At 53.2% G+C, this 16,154-nt stretch overlaps 1 protein-coding gene across 1 annotated transcript; it reads left to right on the plus strand.

Annotated features, from left to right (window-relative positions):
* The first annotated feature begins 76 nt into the window (after positions 1 to 76).
* Positions 77 to 8,299, plus strand: DECR2 (2,4-dienoyl-CoA reductase 2). The gene is made up of 9 exons (XM_027961476.2): positions 77 to 284; positions 1,432 to 1,500; positions 1,832 to 1,883; positions 2,455 to 2,590; positions 5,325 to 5,449; positions 5,518 to 5,611; positions 5,763 to 5,867; positions 6,313 to 6,527; positions 7,400 to 8,299. The coding sequence occupies exons 1-8, from the start codon at positions 205 to 207 to the stop codon at positions 6,525 to 6,527; spliced, it is 876 nt and encodes a 291-aa protein (XP_027817277.1). The 5' UTR covers positions 77 to 204; the 3' UTR covers positions 7,400 to 8,299.
* Positions 8,300 to 16,154: the final 7,855 nt, after the last annotated feature.

Consider the following 16,154-nt stretch of genomic DNA (forward strand, 5'->3'; position numbering starts at 1 on the left):
GGCGTCCTGGGAGGAGCGAGGGGACGAGGGGCGGGGCGTCCTGGGAGGAGCGAGGGGACGAGGGGCGGGGCGTCCTGGGAGGAGCGAGGGACGAGTGGCGGGGCGTCCGCGTCCTAGAGAGCCTCCCGTCCTTTGAAGCCGAGGTTAGAGTTCTGGCATCCCGGCGGGTCTCTGCTTTTGCCACCCAGGCGCGCTCCGAGCGCCATGGCCCAACCACCAGCCGACGTCAGCGAGGACGACTGTCTCCCGGAGTACCGCCACCTCTTCCATCCGGACTTGCTCCAGTGAGCGTCGCGTCTGGGGCGCCCCAGGGAGCCGGGCAAGGGGCGGGGTCGCCTGCGGTGCGCGCAGCGGGGGACTGAGGTTTTCCTGGGATGTGTGAGGACCCCAAGCCTGGTGTCCAGGCTGTCCAGATGTTCGGGTATCCCAGCGATGCAAGTACTGGTGTTCCAATCTTTGTCCTGCGTGAGCATGTCCTGTTTACCGATGGGGAGGTGGGGACGAGTGTCAGAAAACACAGAGCAAAGGTCAGGAGGAGGAAGGATTAATTATTACTAGCAGCAAGTAAGGAGAACACTGAAGATTTTCCCCATAGCTGTCTCTCCGAACAGCAAATTTGGGGAGGATTTAAGCTAAGAGTGCAAGCATCTTAAGAAGGGGTTTGGGTAGTTGAACAAGTCCAATCGTTAGTTCGTTAGAGTCATGAGTGTCAGAAAAAGTCACTGTCATCATCTCAGAGGTTCCAGCTGGTCAGGTGATTGAGCACTTCAGGCTGATCTTTACCATCAAAGCAGAATTGGGAGACTTTACAACCAGTATATGATTCGTATCTTGGCCATTGTTACTTCTCTTGCCTGATGACAGTTGTTAGTTTCTGTATTCTTCTGAGACCTGTGGAGGACAGCACTGTGTCCAGGCTTAGATCACAGAATGGCGTAGGCCCCAAATGGCTTCTCTTATGTCAAGAAAAGCCTACTTGTTTCTCTTTCTCCAGGAATCTGCTATCCTATCCATTTAGAGGGCGGCTGGAGGAAGGCTTATGTTTTGAAAACATTTCTCATTAATTGATAGCTTTCTGCATAGAGACTTCTAGGTTGAAATCATTCTTCCCAAAGATTCAGAAAGCTGAGGAATGCAGGCCTTCAAAAGTGGCGTTTCTCGAATTTGACCCACGTGCCCAGGGCAGAGGATCCGTGGAAGAGCACCTCCCCTATCCCCATTCAACAGCAGTCTCTTACTCTTTGTATTTTTTATTTATTTAGAATTTATTTATTTAGCTGCACTGGATCTTAGTTGTGGCATACGGGGTCTAGTTTCCTGACCAGGGGTGGCTCCTGTGCCCCCTGCATTGGGAGCATGGAGTCCCAGCCAGTGGACCATCAAGGAAGTCTGAACAGGGGCCTCTGTAAAGAGTCTCTGTTTTTCTCTCAGGGACAAGGTGGCTTTCATCACAGGTGGTGGCTCTGGAATTGGGTTCCGGATTGCTGAGATTTTCATGCGGTAAGTGAGCATTGCTTTGAGTGCTCCATGCCCCATCTTGCTGTCCCCTCCTCCTTGGGAGGGGGCCTGGGATCCTGGGCAAAATGCCGGTCAGTGGTGGGAACCCATCTAGTTCCAGGTCCGTCAGAGAACATTTGAAAGGGGTCTGCCACAGTCACTCAGCCCCACATAGGCCCCTGGGCCCTCTGCCAGCTGTGCCTTCAGCCCTGGGCTGATGCTTAAGCCTGAGAGACCCCCTGCGGGAGGGGGCCCCTTAGATTGCTGGGCAGGAGCCCTGCTGAGTGTGTCCCTTGCGCCCTGCTGCCCTCACTCCTGCTCTCTGGCTTTGCAGGCACGGCTGCCACACAGTCATCGCCAGCAGAAGTCTTCCCAGAGTATCGATGGTGAGGGGGCTCTCCTGTGCGTAGCTGTCCATGGGTGACTTTGGGGGCCAGGAGCCTAGGCCTGGAAGGTCCTGAGGTCCAGAGGGTGATCATACCAAAACCAACCTGTCTCCCAAATATGGAGCTTCAGTGGAAGTGCTCCCCAGGGATACTCTCGTGTTTTTACAGAATCTAATTATCGGGTCCTGTGAAGCGACCCTTCTGTTGGGTGGTACTGTGGCCCCAGCAGAGATCTCTGGGCTCAGCAGGTTCTTGAGAGGGGAACATATTTCCCCTGCCATAGCTGGTCTCAGCACAGGGACTGGACATGAGCTGGAGCTGCTGTTGACCTGTGACCAGTGGCCTGGAGGGTGATGAGAGGGGAGAGGGTATAGGATGTCTTAGCGTCCACCAGGGGTTGTGGCCCTGGAGAGGGCCGCTTGGCAGCTGTGCCTCTCCAGGGTGGGTTTCAGCTGCAGAACCCAGGTCCCTGGCGGAACCTGGCTCATCATCCTCATTGGATCCTGAAGGGCTATGCCTCCAGGTGAGGCCAGCAGGCTGCTGCCCACCTCTCTTCCTGTCTGGCTTCTAGGCTGCCAGAAAGCTGGCCGCTGCCACCAGCCAGAGATGCCTCCCTCTGTCTCTGGACGTCCGAGCTCCCCTCGCCATCACGGCAGCTGTAGAGCAGGCCCTGAAGGAGTTCGGGAAGATCGACATTCTCATCAACTGTGAGTCCCTGTTGAGCATGACTGGGGGCTTCTGATGGGTCTGCAATACCACACCTTCCTGTTTGGAAGCCCTGGAACTGTCCTGGCTCCAGGCCAGTCTCAGCCCAGCTGTGCCCCTCCTGGGTCCATGCAGCCGTGGCTCAGGAGGATGCCCCGAGAACTAGGCTGAATCACAGAGAAGGGTCACTCTCTTGTCCTGAAGCTCCCCGTTAAGGACAAGGGAAGACACATTATTGTTTTAGTATAGTTTTACTTTTCAATACTTATTTATTTGACTGTGTCAGGTCTTGATGGTGGTGCTCAAGCTCAGTAGTTGCAGCTTGAAGGCTTAGTTGCCCCGAGGCCTGTGGGACTAGGGATTGAACCTGCATCCCCTGTGTTGCAAGGTGGATCCTTAATCACTGGACCACCAGGAAAGCCCCTGTTTTAGTAGTTTTAGATTCACAGACTAATTGAGCAGATAGTATAAACAACTGCTCATACCACACTCCTGCCACACACAAACACATAGTGTCTACTATGAACGCCTTGCATTTGTTACGACTGTTAACTATAGTCTCTGCTTTACATTCAGGTACGTTTCTGCTGGAATTTCCTTTAAAACCTTACAGCGTGACAAAATACTCTAGTAAAAATTACTTTAAACACCCCCCCCCCCAATTAGTGTATTATTTTCCTGCCCCTGACAAAGTCCTCAGCTGGGCAGCTTCAAACAGCAGGATCGCATTCTCTCACAGTCTGGAGGCCAGAGATGTGAGAGCGAGGTGTGGTGGGCCGCGTTCCCACAGGAGGCCGGGAGAGTCTGTCCGGGCCCGGCCTGTGGCTCCTGGGGCTGCTCTCTGGCATCCGTCGGCTCCTGGCTGCATTCCTCCAGCCTCTGCTCCGTCTCTCTGTGCACGGCTGTGTCCCCGTTAAGGACAGCACTCCTTGGGTTTAGGCCACCCTGTTCAGTATCATCTCATCTTTTTATTTTTTTTCTGTAAAAACAAATACTTTTATTGTGTATATATCAAGCACTAAGGCAGGCTTATTTTTAACTCTCAGACTGATCTATCCATTGGATATGTTTACTCTCATTTAATAGGTTTGAAAAAACAGGGATTTAGGCAGACTGTTGGGTTCGTCTGGACCACAAAATTAGTTTGTATTTTAACAGAGGTTTGTCTGATATACACATACACACAGGGTTAAGAAAAAAAACACTGTTACTGTTAGACCAGTAGTGAAAAAACAGCAATTCTCCACTTTTTCTCTGCCCATCCCTGATTTTCATTCACCAGAGACTACCTGTATTGTTACTGTACTATTTGTTACTGTACTTCTTTCTAAGTGACAAGTTATACTGCTTTTTTTTAAAACCGACATTTCTGTATCAGATCTTGATGTATTCTCCATTACGTATACACTCCTTTCCAATTCTCCTAGGGTTACCTAATAATTTGTTATTATTTGTATTCAATGTCTACATAAATATGACTGACTTTATATGATGACTAACGTTATTCACAGTTGAATTAATGCAGTGTAGTTTCTGAAAACTTTTATTTTTCCTGCGGCTCATAATTGCCTCAATTTTGCTTCCTTAATTAGAAAAGAATACGCAGATGCCTAATGCGTCTCCAGACTGTCTAGAACCTAAAAACCTCTGGACCCTGTATTTATAAACACGTGATAATGTATCCGTTTTCCTTTCTGAGACATTCCACCTTAACTATCTCCTTCAGGCATTTCTTGTTGACCTCATGCTGTTCTCCCTTCTTCTCTCTTTTATATTTTAGCAACTTTATCATTACTCTTTAAGTAAAATAAAATGACCTCTTCCCCCATCGACAACAGACTCTACCTATCAACTTCCCACTTTAAAAGACACCATTACTTTTCCAGGCACCTGCCCTGCCATCCTACCTTGTAAATTGCACTTTTACGCCATCAAGGCTGATAATATTGGTACTCAACTCTGTAACCGTAATTAAACGTTCTCTTAAAAAGATGAAAACCATGAACAGCATTTACATTATGATTATTTAACTGTTATTCAATAAACCACCAAGCTTTGTGCTATGACTGGATTTCCTTTTCTTTGGCTCCAAGATTTTGAACCACATGCTAATTAGAGCAACATTGAAATTGAGTCCACCTTCTTATACTCCAGCCCTTGGTCAAAACCCTGCAGTATTTTACACTGTTTGGTTATCTGAAGGATGTGTTCCTCTTATGTTTGTTTTTTCACTGAAAGTTTCTGATCGTCATAGTTTTCTCTTGTGGAATGAAGAGATGTTTGCATCTCACCTTATCTTGATGACATCTGCAAAGACCATGTTTCCACATAAAGTTAAGTTTACCTGCACTGGGCTTTGCAGTTGGTGCAGTGGCTAAAGAACCTGCTTCCCGACTCAGGAGACACAGGAGATGTGGTTTGGATCTCTGGGTTGGGAAGGTCTCCTGGAGAAGGAAATGGCGACCTGCTCCAGTGTTCTTGCCTGGGGAATCGAATGGACAGAGAAGCCTGGTGGGATTACAAAGAGTTGGACACGACTGGACACTCAAGCCGTGACAGGCATCAGGTGTTGGGATACGCTGAAGAGTGTATCTCTTTGAAGCATGCGATCCAACCCATAACACCTGCTCTGCCCCTCATTCAAGAGTTTGTCCGAAAGCTGAGGTTCCCTCCCTGGCCGGCTGGGACCATCCTGAGGATGCAGATGCTTTGACCGATGTCTCCTTCCGCCTGCAGGTGCAGCTGGGAACTTCCTGTGCCCGGCCAGCGCCTTGTCCTCCAACGCCTTCAAGACTGTGATGGACATCGACACCTTGGGCACCTTCAACGTGTCTCGTGTGCTCTACGAGAAGTTCTTCCGGGTGAGTGTCCTGAAGCCGGGGCCTCCGGGTCCTGACCGCGCACTCACTGCCTCCCTTGTGTGTTGCAGGACCATGGAGGGGTGATCGTGAACATCACTGCAACCCTGGGCGCCCGGGGGCAGGTGCTCCAAGTGCATGCAGGCTCTGCCAAGGCGGCCGTGGGTACAGGCACCCCCCTGGTCTGCCCGCCTGGGTTCCTCCCCGTCCCCGGAGGCCGGCAGTGTCCCAATGAAGCTGCGCCCCCACCACGTCCGGGACACCCTGAAGGCCGGGCAGCCCTGCTTCTCCCTTACATAGCCTGCCTCCCCTGCAGATGCGATGACGCGGCACCTGGCTGTGGAGTGGGGCCCCCAGAACATCCGCGTCAACAGCCTTGCCCCTGGCCCCATCAGTGGCACTGAGGGGTTGCGGCGTCTGGGTAAGGCTAGCCCAGCAGGTGCTCCCCCAGGCACAGGCCCCACAATACCTCCAGGGGCACTCCTCCCACCTGGCTGGGATAGGCCTGGGGTCAGAGACAAGCCTCATGGCTCCCCGGGTGGGCAGAGTCCATCCCCAGCCTGGGGACAGTTCGCACAGCCCTGCACTGGGCTAGGGGCAGGACTTGGGCAGCTGCCCCTAGAGCTAGAGCTCAGGAGCTGCTGGCCTCGTGAGCCGCACGCAAAGGGCCCCACTGAAGCCTCCAGAGCCTTGGCCGCGAGCAGGGACAGGCCTTGTGCTAGCTCCACAGTGGGGTTACTGGGCCCGGCCCAGGACAACGCTGCCGGCGTCCCCAGCGTTACCGGATGTGGCTCAGGGGAGGCTGGCAGAGGAAGGTGGTGGCCACCGGGTCCTGGGACTTGCCTGAACCTCTTCCTCCTTCCCAGGTGCCCCACAGGCTGGCCTGAGGGCAAAGGTCCTGGCCAGCCCCCTGCAGAGGCTGGGGAACAAGACGGAAATCGCCCACAGTGCCCTCTTCCTGGCCAGCCCGCTGGCATCCTTCGTGACGGGGGCCCTGCTGGTGGTTGACGGGGGGGCCTGGCTAACGTTCCCTAATGATGTCCAGTCGCTGGCAGATTTCTCACCCTCCGCTAAGCTTTAGGTGACGCCCCGTTCCCACCATCGCGGTCATCCGTGTCCTTGGCCCCCTTCCCAGACACCCACCTGTGGCCAGGGGTCACTGCGCTGGGCCTGACGCCTTGCCCCTCAGTCGCTCACGTGTATTTCTAGATGCGCTCTTAGGCACCCTGGGCTCCCTGGCTCCACTTGTGGGGCGAGGGCTGGATGGTCTTGTGGGCACACAGGGCATGGTGGGGATGCTGGGAGGGCCCAGCCCCCGCCTCCTGGGTCCCCATCACAAGGTAGAGACAGGACTTAGACTGGCTCCTGTCCCGTCGGAGGTGGTTGTGGTGAAAGAACACCCAGGGCTCACAGTGTTCGGTCTCCCCACGAAGCTGTGGTGGGCGCCGGCTTCTGGAGGGACTCCTGGTCTCGGGTGGGCCTGCTTGTAGGAGAAGTGATGCTAGTCGGCTCTCTGGTGTGGTGGCTGGCAGACACAGTCAGCAGACAGGAGTCTGAGCAAACTCCAGGAGACGGTGAAGGACAGAGGAGCCTAGAGTGCCGCAGTCCATGGGGTCGCAGAGTTGCACGTGACTTAGCATCTGAACAATAAAATGTGTTCTCAGTCCTCCAGACACACAGAGCGGGGTGGGGGGTGGGAGCAGGGGAGGAGGCAGCAAGGCCTCACGCGGCAGGAGGGCGTGGGTGCTGGGCAGGCCCCCCAGTCGCTGGGGTAGAGAGCACTGGGGGAGGGCAGGGAGGAGGCGAGGGGCCACTGTGTCCACTTCAGGAGACACACAGGTCTGGTGGCCTGCTGTCGCCCAGCCTGCCACTTACTCCCCCAGGGCTTGTAGGGGGCCAGCCTGGCATCCCTCGGTGCCCCAGTGACCTGGTGTCTGCTGATGCTTCTGACAGGCAGTGGACAGCGCGCTGCAGGGGACTGATCCATAGACCAGTCTCAGACCGCAGACCTGCCACCTGCCTGCCTGCCCAGCCTGAGCACCAGACCGAGCAGTCCCAGCCGGGCGTCTGAAGAGAGACCTTCCTCTAGGAGCAGTGCTGCGCCCACGTGCCCTCCCCATGGCCCTGTCTGTGCACAGGGAAGCAGGGGCAGTGACCAGGCAGGGACCTGCCCATACGCCCTCGGGCGGCCTGTGCTCCAGCACCTGGCCAGGCCCCGCCCCAGCCCAACCCAGGCTGGTCTTTCTCTCCTGCCTGTGTCCAGGGGGTGCCTCCAGGTGGCTCCCGCGGCCTGAGTGGAGAAAAGAAGGTGTTTCAGGCCGTCTTCTGCTCTCCCACTTTGAGACCTTGGCTTGACAGAAATGCCAGACCAGGAAGGCTGGCGGAGTGTGTCTGAGTGCAGCCCCCAGGCCTGTGTCCTGCGTCCTCTCCCCCGGGTGCGTGAGCTGCAGACAGGACCTCTGCCGGCACAGGTTGGGGTGCTCCCACCTGCCCTGGAGAGGACTTAGTCCTTGGTCATCAGAGGCTCACGCTCTGGACCCTCCAGGAGACCTGGCCCCATTGTCACCCTCCCTCAGGCCCAGGGGGAGGGGGATCTCTGGACTCTCAATTGTTCCCCAGTGACACACATTCAGGCCAAGCCCTAAGGGGGCTACTTGGATCCTGGGCTTGTTTTCTGTGCTGTTAAAAACTTCAGCGTCCTTAGAGTTGTTGGTCTGCCCTCTGGCCGGACAGGTGGCTAACTGCCGTCCTCCGCACCGCCTCCCGTATCATCCATTTGCATAGGCACAGGTTCTAGAGTTTTGCCAGAAAATGCATTTCCTGAAAAAATAAACGTCTTACTATGAAATTATATATTCAGTGGACTTCATGATACTTCTAGAAGGAGAAGGAGGACACCTGGACTGGTGAGCTGGGCATTGAGAGGCAGCAGTGTGTCTCCTTTTTGTCTTTTTCCTGTGAAGAGTTTACAAAACACTGCCTAATGCCTGACATGCACCCCCCCGCCCCCCGCCCACAGATGAAGAGAGCCTAGGAGCAAGGGGAGGCTGTTGGCTCCCGGTTGGGAGGGGTGTCCTCCGAGGCTGGTCCGGGTGCTGCCACTCACTCTGGGCTTGAGCCCTCTGCCGCAGGCACCCGCGCCCACCTGAGTTCCTTCCTGCCCTCACAGTGCAGGAGCAGGGAACCCAGTGGGCAGAGGGGTCTTGCTTGCCACTTAAACCAAGGCCAGGAGGTCCACCAGCAAGGCAAGTGGGTGCTTGCCATGGCGGGAAGGCAGGTGCTGGGGAGAGGTAGCCACAGACCCCTTGTGCCTGAGAGTTGGGGTCTGCTGTCCCTGAGGAGATGGAGAAGGCCCAGGGAGGCTATCCCGCCAGCCATATCCGAGGGCCTGGGGCACAGAGGCTCAGCTCCTGGAGGATGAGAGTGGCAGGCGGGTTCCGAGAGTGAGAATGAGCCTCTCATTACTGCTAGTCAGGGTTCTCCAGAGAAAGGCAGCCAGCGGGATATATATAGATCCACAGGAGGAGACTTATTATAGGGACTGGCTCATGTGACTGGGGGCTGAGAAGTCCCATGATCTGCCGACTGCGAGCTGGAGCCCCGGGAAAGCAGATGGTGTGATTCAGTCTGAGCCCGAAGGACCAAGCATCAGGGGCTCGACGGTCCAGGGAAGAGGGTGAGGGACTTGCCCTTTCCTGTGCTGCCACTGCTGAGGGCAGGTCTTCCAGGTACTGAATCAATGTGACTCTCTTCCAGAAATACCAGGTGACAAGCCACCTAGGCGTCCATCGGCCCCATCCAGTGGACCCAAAGTTATTCAGCACAGTTAACACACACCGTGAGGTCTGTCCCCCAGTCTTCATCATCTGCATGTGGTTGTCAGCTCACCTGTAAGAAATTGGCCTCGCAGACTGTCCTGGGGTCCAGTGGTTAAGAATCCACACAGGTTCAGTCCCTGGCCCGGGAAGATCCCACACACTGGCGGGCACAAGCCCCATGTGCTACAACTACTGAAGCTGGGTCACCCTAGGGCCCGCGCTCTGCAACAGGAGAGGCCACCACAGAGAAGCCTGCACGTTGCAGCTAGAGAAAGCCCACATGCAGCAATGAAGACCCAGCGCAGCCAGAAATAAACAAACTGCTAAATAACTTAAAAAAAAAAAACCCACTTGAAAAGATAAAGAAATCGACCTCGCTGTTCGGTTAGTCTGGCAGCCCCTGCTGTCGTCCCGCAGGTCCAGGATGGCTGTGGGGCGCTCGGTCACAGGCATGTCTGGCCCCTGTCGCTTGCTAGCTGGGCTCTGGACGGGCTGGCCAGGAGGGCCAGGTGCACATGGTGACGGGCCGACACGGGACCCAGCAGTGGCACTTGAAGTCGGTGGCAACTGGCAGAAAACTAGACTGTCCCCTTCTTTAACAGTCTCTAAAATTCTCTTAGAAAGGTTCACTGAAACAAAGGCTCATTTTTCATGCATGAGTCTCAGCTGTGGAAGCTGGTTTATAGGCCCTGCCCACTCCGACTCCACCTGCTATGGGGTGAGCCTGTATCCTACATAAAAACTTCAAGCCACGGCAGAGGCTGCCCACTGCCAGGGTTCAACCTTCCAGGCCCTGCTCCATGCTGCACACTCCGTTGAGTGAATATATGAATGACCCCAATTTGTTCACCCTTGTGTGGAGTCATGCTGGGTATTCCCAAGGCATTGCACAGTGAACCTCAAAATTGCCTTAAATAAGCATAGTATTGGGGAGTTTCCCAACGCGCTCCTCCTGTTGCTGTGGTAACCTGGCGCTGCACTGGCTTGCCCATGGGCACTGCACTGGCTTGCCCATGTTTTGTCTTGGGTCATCTCGAAAGGACTGGAGGCTGTGCAGTGCTAGCTCTGGGTCCCTGGGTGGCGTCCTCCCCACTGGTCTCTGGTGGCCCAGAGGGCCCTGTGGGACCTGCCGGGGCCAGGCCACCTGATGCAGGAGGAGACTTGAGAGGCTGAGGCTGACCTCACCGGACGTGGTCCGCCCACCGTGCACACAGCCCTTTGCCCGGCGCCCTGGCTGGGGGCCAGCGTGAGCACGACTGGCCCTCCTGAATTTCCTCTCAGCCAGAGACGTGGCCTCGCTGAGTGATGAAGGGGGAGACACTGAGCCCTGGGCAGGGTTCTTGTGTGGTCAGACCCAGCTCACCTTGCAGTGGTCAAGCCCTCACTCGGGGCTGCGTGTCCAGGCAGGCATCCTGCTCTCCCCAGGCTCAGCCCTGAGGCCCAGTTATGCTGCAGCCGGGCAGCTGTGTCCTCTTGGGCAGGGCCAAGGGGCCCTCTGGGGTGGGGACTTCTCAGGCTGCAGAGAGGGTGTGGGCTCCCTCGGGCATTTCCCTCTGGGCACTTGGGCCAGTCTCTGCTGGATGCTAGAGGGGAAGGAGGGGGAGATCCTGGGCCCTTCCCAGACTCCCGGGGGTGGGGGATGCTCTAGAGCTTAGGGATGAAGCTGGGGATTGGGGTCTTCCTTCTCCCACCTCCACCTTCCCAGTGAACCCCCCCTCCCCTCGCTGCCCGTCTGCTCTTCATCAGGCTCCCTGTGTGCAAGCTGTGACCCAACCCCCTGCAGAGAGAGCCAGCGTTCCTTTGGTCAGACACGGGTCCCAGTTCGGGTCAGGGTCTGGCTCTTGCTCAATAAAGGAGGCCAAGGGTTGATTTCAGGCTTCCCTTGGGGCTCAGCTGGTAAAGAATCCGCCTGCAATATAGGAGACCCAGGTTCGATCCCTAGGTCGGGAAGATCCCCTGGAGAAGGGAATGACTACCCACTACAATATTTTTTTTTTTCCACTGCAGTATTCTTGCCTGGAGAATTCCATGGACAGAGAAGCCTGGTGGGCTACAGTCCATGGGGTTGAAAAGAGTCAGACATGATTGAGCAACTAACACACACACACACACACACACTCACACACACAAGGGTTGATTGCATTGTATGAACCTGGCAGCTCCTAGCACTTCTAGAAAATGCATGTGAGCAGGCATCCCACGTGGGTCCTGACTCACATCGGACACAATCACTAGAGACCAATGTGCAGACCAGTGTGCTGAGTGTGTGTGTGTGTGTGTGTGTGTGTGTGTGTGTGTGTGTGTGTGACTGCATGAGCCTCGGGTCCCCTTGCTGGCAAAACCCCAGACCCAGCTGGAGACAGCAGAGGCTCCCTGCTCACTTTTCCATCCGACTCAACTCTTCTGTCCTAGGTGTCTTGGGGAACCAGCTTCTTCCCTGGATTTCATATTTACCGCTGCATTCTGGTTCAGGTCTCTGGGATCAGACCTACTTTACTCTGTCAGCAAACAGAGGCTTTTCAAACTCTTTAGTCACTTATTTACTGACTGACTCGCATCATTTCCTAGGTGACATGTTATCAGTATGTGATAAGTTGCTTCAGTCGTGTCCGACTCCTTGCGACCCTATGGACAGGGCATGGAGTTCATTCATTGAAGTCCCAGAGGATAACTTTATCTCCAAATTTTGGAGTATCTGGGGGGGCACCTCATCGCATGTGTACATCAGAGCATCTTGCCAAAGACAGCACTGACAGAAGTCTGCTGAAGAAGGAATAAGGAATGTCAGAAATCTACAGAGTTAACTTGTCACTCTCCCACCATCATGTGTAATTTGGACAATTTTTACCCCAAGGGAGGAGAGTGGTAAGAATCAGATCTTCACCTCTGAAAACCATGACCTGAGGCTAAAACAGGAAGTCCTGGATCTGTGTACAAACCTCTGAGTCGGATCCTCAGCGCCCCTCCCCGGGCATGGGTTGGGATCCTGGCTGCAGGGGAGGCTCGGAGGGTGTGGACGTGGGCACCACGAGGACTAGAGATGCCTGTCGTCCCAGGAACTGCAGAGTGAGACGTTAAGATAAGGAAAGCATCCAAACCTCGGCTGCCTCAGGAGGAGTTAAATTGCGACTTACAAACTCATGGTCTATTTTTACTCTAATAAATGTACTTTACTAAATTTGAAAGTGAGAAAAAACCCTTCCCCCCTGAATAAATATCATTAAACACAAGTGTGGACTGCGCCCCTGGCTGCAGGAGCCGTGGAGGGTGGATGTGATCCAGATCTAAGTCGACCCTGCTCCCGGTGTGCTTACCCCATGCAAAATACTTATGTCATTTTCAATATCAACATTGAAAATATCAAAATTTTCAATCTGAAAATCAGATTGAAAATATCTGGCCAGGAGTTTTTGTTTGCAGCTTGATTGAGGTATAATCAGCATTTGACAGATTGCGCACAAGTGACAAGCAGAGTTTGGTGAGCTCTGACCGTCCACGTCCTTGAACCACAAGTAAGAGGACAAACACGCCGGGTGCCTACAAAGCCTCTCCTCCAGTCTGGAAAGCCCCTTGCCTCTCTCTGCGCCTCACCCCAGATTACCCAGCCAGGATGGTGGCTCAGGCCAGAAGGGCGAGGCCAGCCTCTTCTGCGGGAGAAGGTGGGACAGGCGGCAGAAGCGTGGGCCACAGCCGAATTTAGAACCCTTTCCGGGGGTGCCGGGGGGTAGGCTGTTTGGTGGCCCTGGTCCTTCTTGCTGTGACCCCATCACGGGTCTGCAGCAGGTCCCTTCTTCCCCTGGAATAGACCTCTGCCCTCTCCTGCTGGCATCACCAGGGCCACCCCCAGGCCTCCCTGGGGCACTGGGGTCACCCCTGGCCAGCTTAGATGCTTCCCGTTGACCTTGGGATCCCTCCTCCTAAACTTGGGAGCTCCATGAAAATAGAGCCAGGCTGCCAGAAGGGGGCGCTTTCAGGCACATACTCCTCAACAGCACAGATCCCAATATCTGCCACTGTTATACTACCCTGGAGAAGGCAGTGGCACCCCACTCCAGTACTCTTGCCTGGAAAATCCCATGGACGGAGGAGCCTGGTGGGCTGCAGTCCATGGGGTCGCTAAGAGTCGGACACGACTGAGTGACTTCACTTTCATGCATTGGAGAAGGAAATGGCAACCCACTCCAGTGTTCTTGTCTGGAGAATCCCAGGGACGGGGGAGCCTGATGGACTGCCGTCTATGGGGTCACACAGAGTTGGACACGACTGAAACGACTTAGCAGCAGCAGCAGCAGTTATACTACCCAGCAGCAGGAAACAATAATTTATCTTCGTTCAGAACAGTCCAGCCAATGAGAGCTTGTCACAGTTCAGCCAGAGAAAAGCGGCTGCACTCTCAACTCCCAATTTCCTCCAATGGACACTTTGTTTACAACAGCCTCCTCCAACCCCCCCACTTCTCCTCTATAAAAGCAGTTCCTCGCCTTTGCTGGCCATATTTGCATGTCTCCAATTATAAATCTTTGCTGCTTCAGAATAAACCCATTTTGCTGGCAAAACAGCCAGCTTTTTAATTGTTCTAGGGTAACACTGGCATCGTGATCTCAGACTTCCCAGATTGTAGAATTGTGAAAACTAAATGTGTTTTTTAACCACTCAGTATATGGCATTTGGTCATAGCATCATGAGCAGACTAAGACACCAATCTATGATGTGTCTTGCGTCAAACAGAAAGCGAAGTTTTTAAAATTAATTTTTACTAAGGTATGCAGTCCATGGGGTCGCTAATAGTCGGACACGACTGAGCGATTTCACTTTCACTTTTCACCTTCATGCATTGGAGAAGGCAATGGCACCCCACTCCAGTGTCCTTGCCCGGAGAATCCAGGGACGGGGGAACCTGATGGGCTGCCGTCTATGGGGTCGCACAGAGTCGGACACGACTGAAGCTACTTAGTAGCAGCAGCAGCATACTTTACATACAGTAAAATTCATTCTTTGTAGTGTACAGTTCTGTGAATTTTGACAAACACTTTCAGTTATAGAACCAAGGTATTAGAATCAAGGTATGAAGCAGCTCCTTCACTCCAACTAATTTCCCTTTCCCCCAGCCCTGCTCAATCTGATTTGTTTTCCTTTACTTTTGGAAAGTTTAAAGTTTAATGTATTTAACTTCAAATCATTCTCTTTGTTTGTAGTTTTTACTCTTACATAAGAAACGTTCCTGCTCCAAGATAATAAAGATATTTTTCAAAGTGTTCTAAAGCTTTTAAAGTTTTTATTTTTTATTTTTTCTGACCACACCTTGTGACTAGCAGGATATTAGTTCCCCGACCAGGGTTCAAACCTGCACCCTTGGCAGAGGTAAGTCTTGACCACTGGACTGCCCGGTGATTCCCTCACTTTCCACTTTTATGTCTTTGATTTCTCTAATTATTTTTTGTATCTGATGTCACTTCGGATCTAGTTGTAAGGTTTCTGTACAGGCAACTGGCACCAGCTATAGAAAAGTCAATCTTTTCTTTATTATTAGCAAAGTCACCAAGGATAAAAATAATGGATTTGACTACTAAAAATTAAAGATTTATGTCTAATCTTCTCCAACAGAAATCACAAAGGAGTCACAAGCAGGGAGAAGATATTTGCAGTATCAAAAACTGATGAGAGATTTCCCTAAAGAAAAAGAGAACCCCAAAGAAAAACAGGCAAGTGCTACAAGTGGGCAGTTCACAGACCCTAGTTGGTCAGTCAGAGAAGGCAATGGCAGCCCACTCCAATACTCTTAGCTGGAAAATCCCATGGACGGAGGAGCCTGGTAGGCTGCAGTCCGTGGGGTCGCTAAGAGTCTGACATGACTGAGCGACTTCACTTTCACTTTTCACTTTCATACATTGGAGGAGGAAATGGCAACCCACTCCCGTGTTCTTGCCTGGAGAATCCCAGGGACGGCGGAGCCTGGTGGGCTGCCATCTATGGGGTCGCACAGAGTCGGACACGACTGAAGCGACTTAGCAGCAGCAGCAGTTGGTCACTAAACATAGCAAGAAATGCGCCACCATGCTAGCATTCAGCTAAATTCAAATAAGACAAGATGAGATGCCATTTTAAGTTTATCAGACTAGCAAAAATGGGGGAAACATATGTACTGTCCACTGTAAATTTTTGTGTTTCCTCTTTTTTTTTTTTTTTTTTTTGAGATGTGCATTAAATAAGAATATTTGTGATCAGATTTAGCCTTGCCTGTCACCGCCTACCCCCTTGCTATCAGTGGCCAGCTCTCACCCAGGCAGTGGAGAGGCCCTTCCCCAGGGGAGACCTGTGCATTCTTCTTCTGAGGCTTCCTGACCTACTTTCCCTTTGCTCCCCTGTCAACAGTTCCATGCTAGGAATCTGCTGAGTCACTCTGCTGGTCTTCTTTTTCCCATCTTTCTCCATAGGTCGAAGGTCACCAGCGACGAGGGATTAAGGAGACCCATTTGCTTGAGAGTTCCAAAAGATAAGTGTTTGTCCCAGGTACCTTTCAAAAAGAAGGACTCATAGAGGGAGGTTTTCACAGACAGTCACTCAGACCTAAATGCCAACAGATGTGAGCTGCACCTACCCCACCCTCTCCCTTCCTCGTCTGTGTACCTGTTACACGGCTAAATTAAAATGTGCATGGGGTGGGCATGGGGGAGCAGGTAAAAACGGCAGCAGGGGTGCTTCCCTCCAGCTGGTTCATCTTGAATGTTAGAGACGGAAAATGTCTACGTGGATGCTGGAGGTCCAAATGACTGACCAGGCACTTGTCACCTTTAATGTTTCAGGGACAGTCTCTTGAAGTGGTCCAAGCAGGAAGGTGTGTGTTCTCCATGCTGGGCTTCTGTTTGGGTACATTGGCCAGCCAAGGCATG

Source organism: Ovis aries, chromosome 24 (genome assembly GCF_016772045.2).
Source record: "Ovis aries strain OAR_USU_Benz2616 breed Rambouillet chromosome 24, ARS-UI_Ramb_v3.0, whole genome shotgun sequence".
NCBI lineage: Eukaryota > Metazoa > Chordata > Mammalia > Artiodactyla > Bovidae > Ovis > Ovis aries.

Bases quoted from the DNA above. Each gene is read 5' to 3' on its own strand.
- DECR2 (XM_027961476.2), top strand. From the start codon at position 205: ATGGCCCAACCACCAGCCGACGTCAGCGAGGACGACTGTCTCCCGGAG. The intron at 1,884-2,454 runs GTGAGGGGGCTC...TCTGGCTTCTAG, and splicing joins GTCTTCCCAGAGTATCGATG to GCTGCCAGAAAGCTGGCCGC. The intron at 5,450-5,517 runs GTGAGTGTCCTG...TGTGTGTTGCAG, and splicing joins TCTACGAGAAGTTCTTCCGG to GACCATGGAGGGGTGATCGT.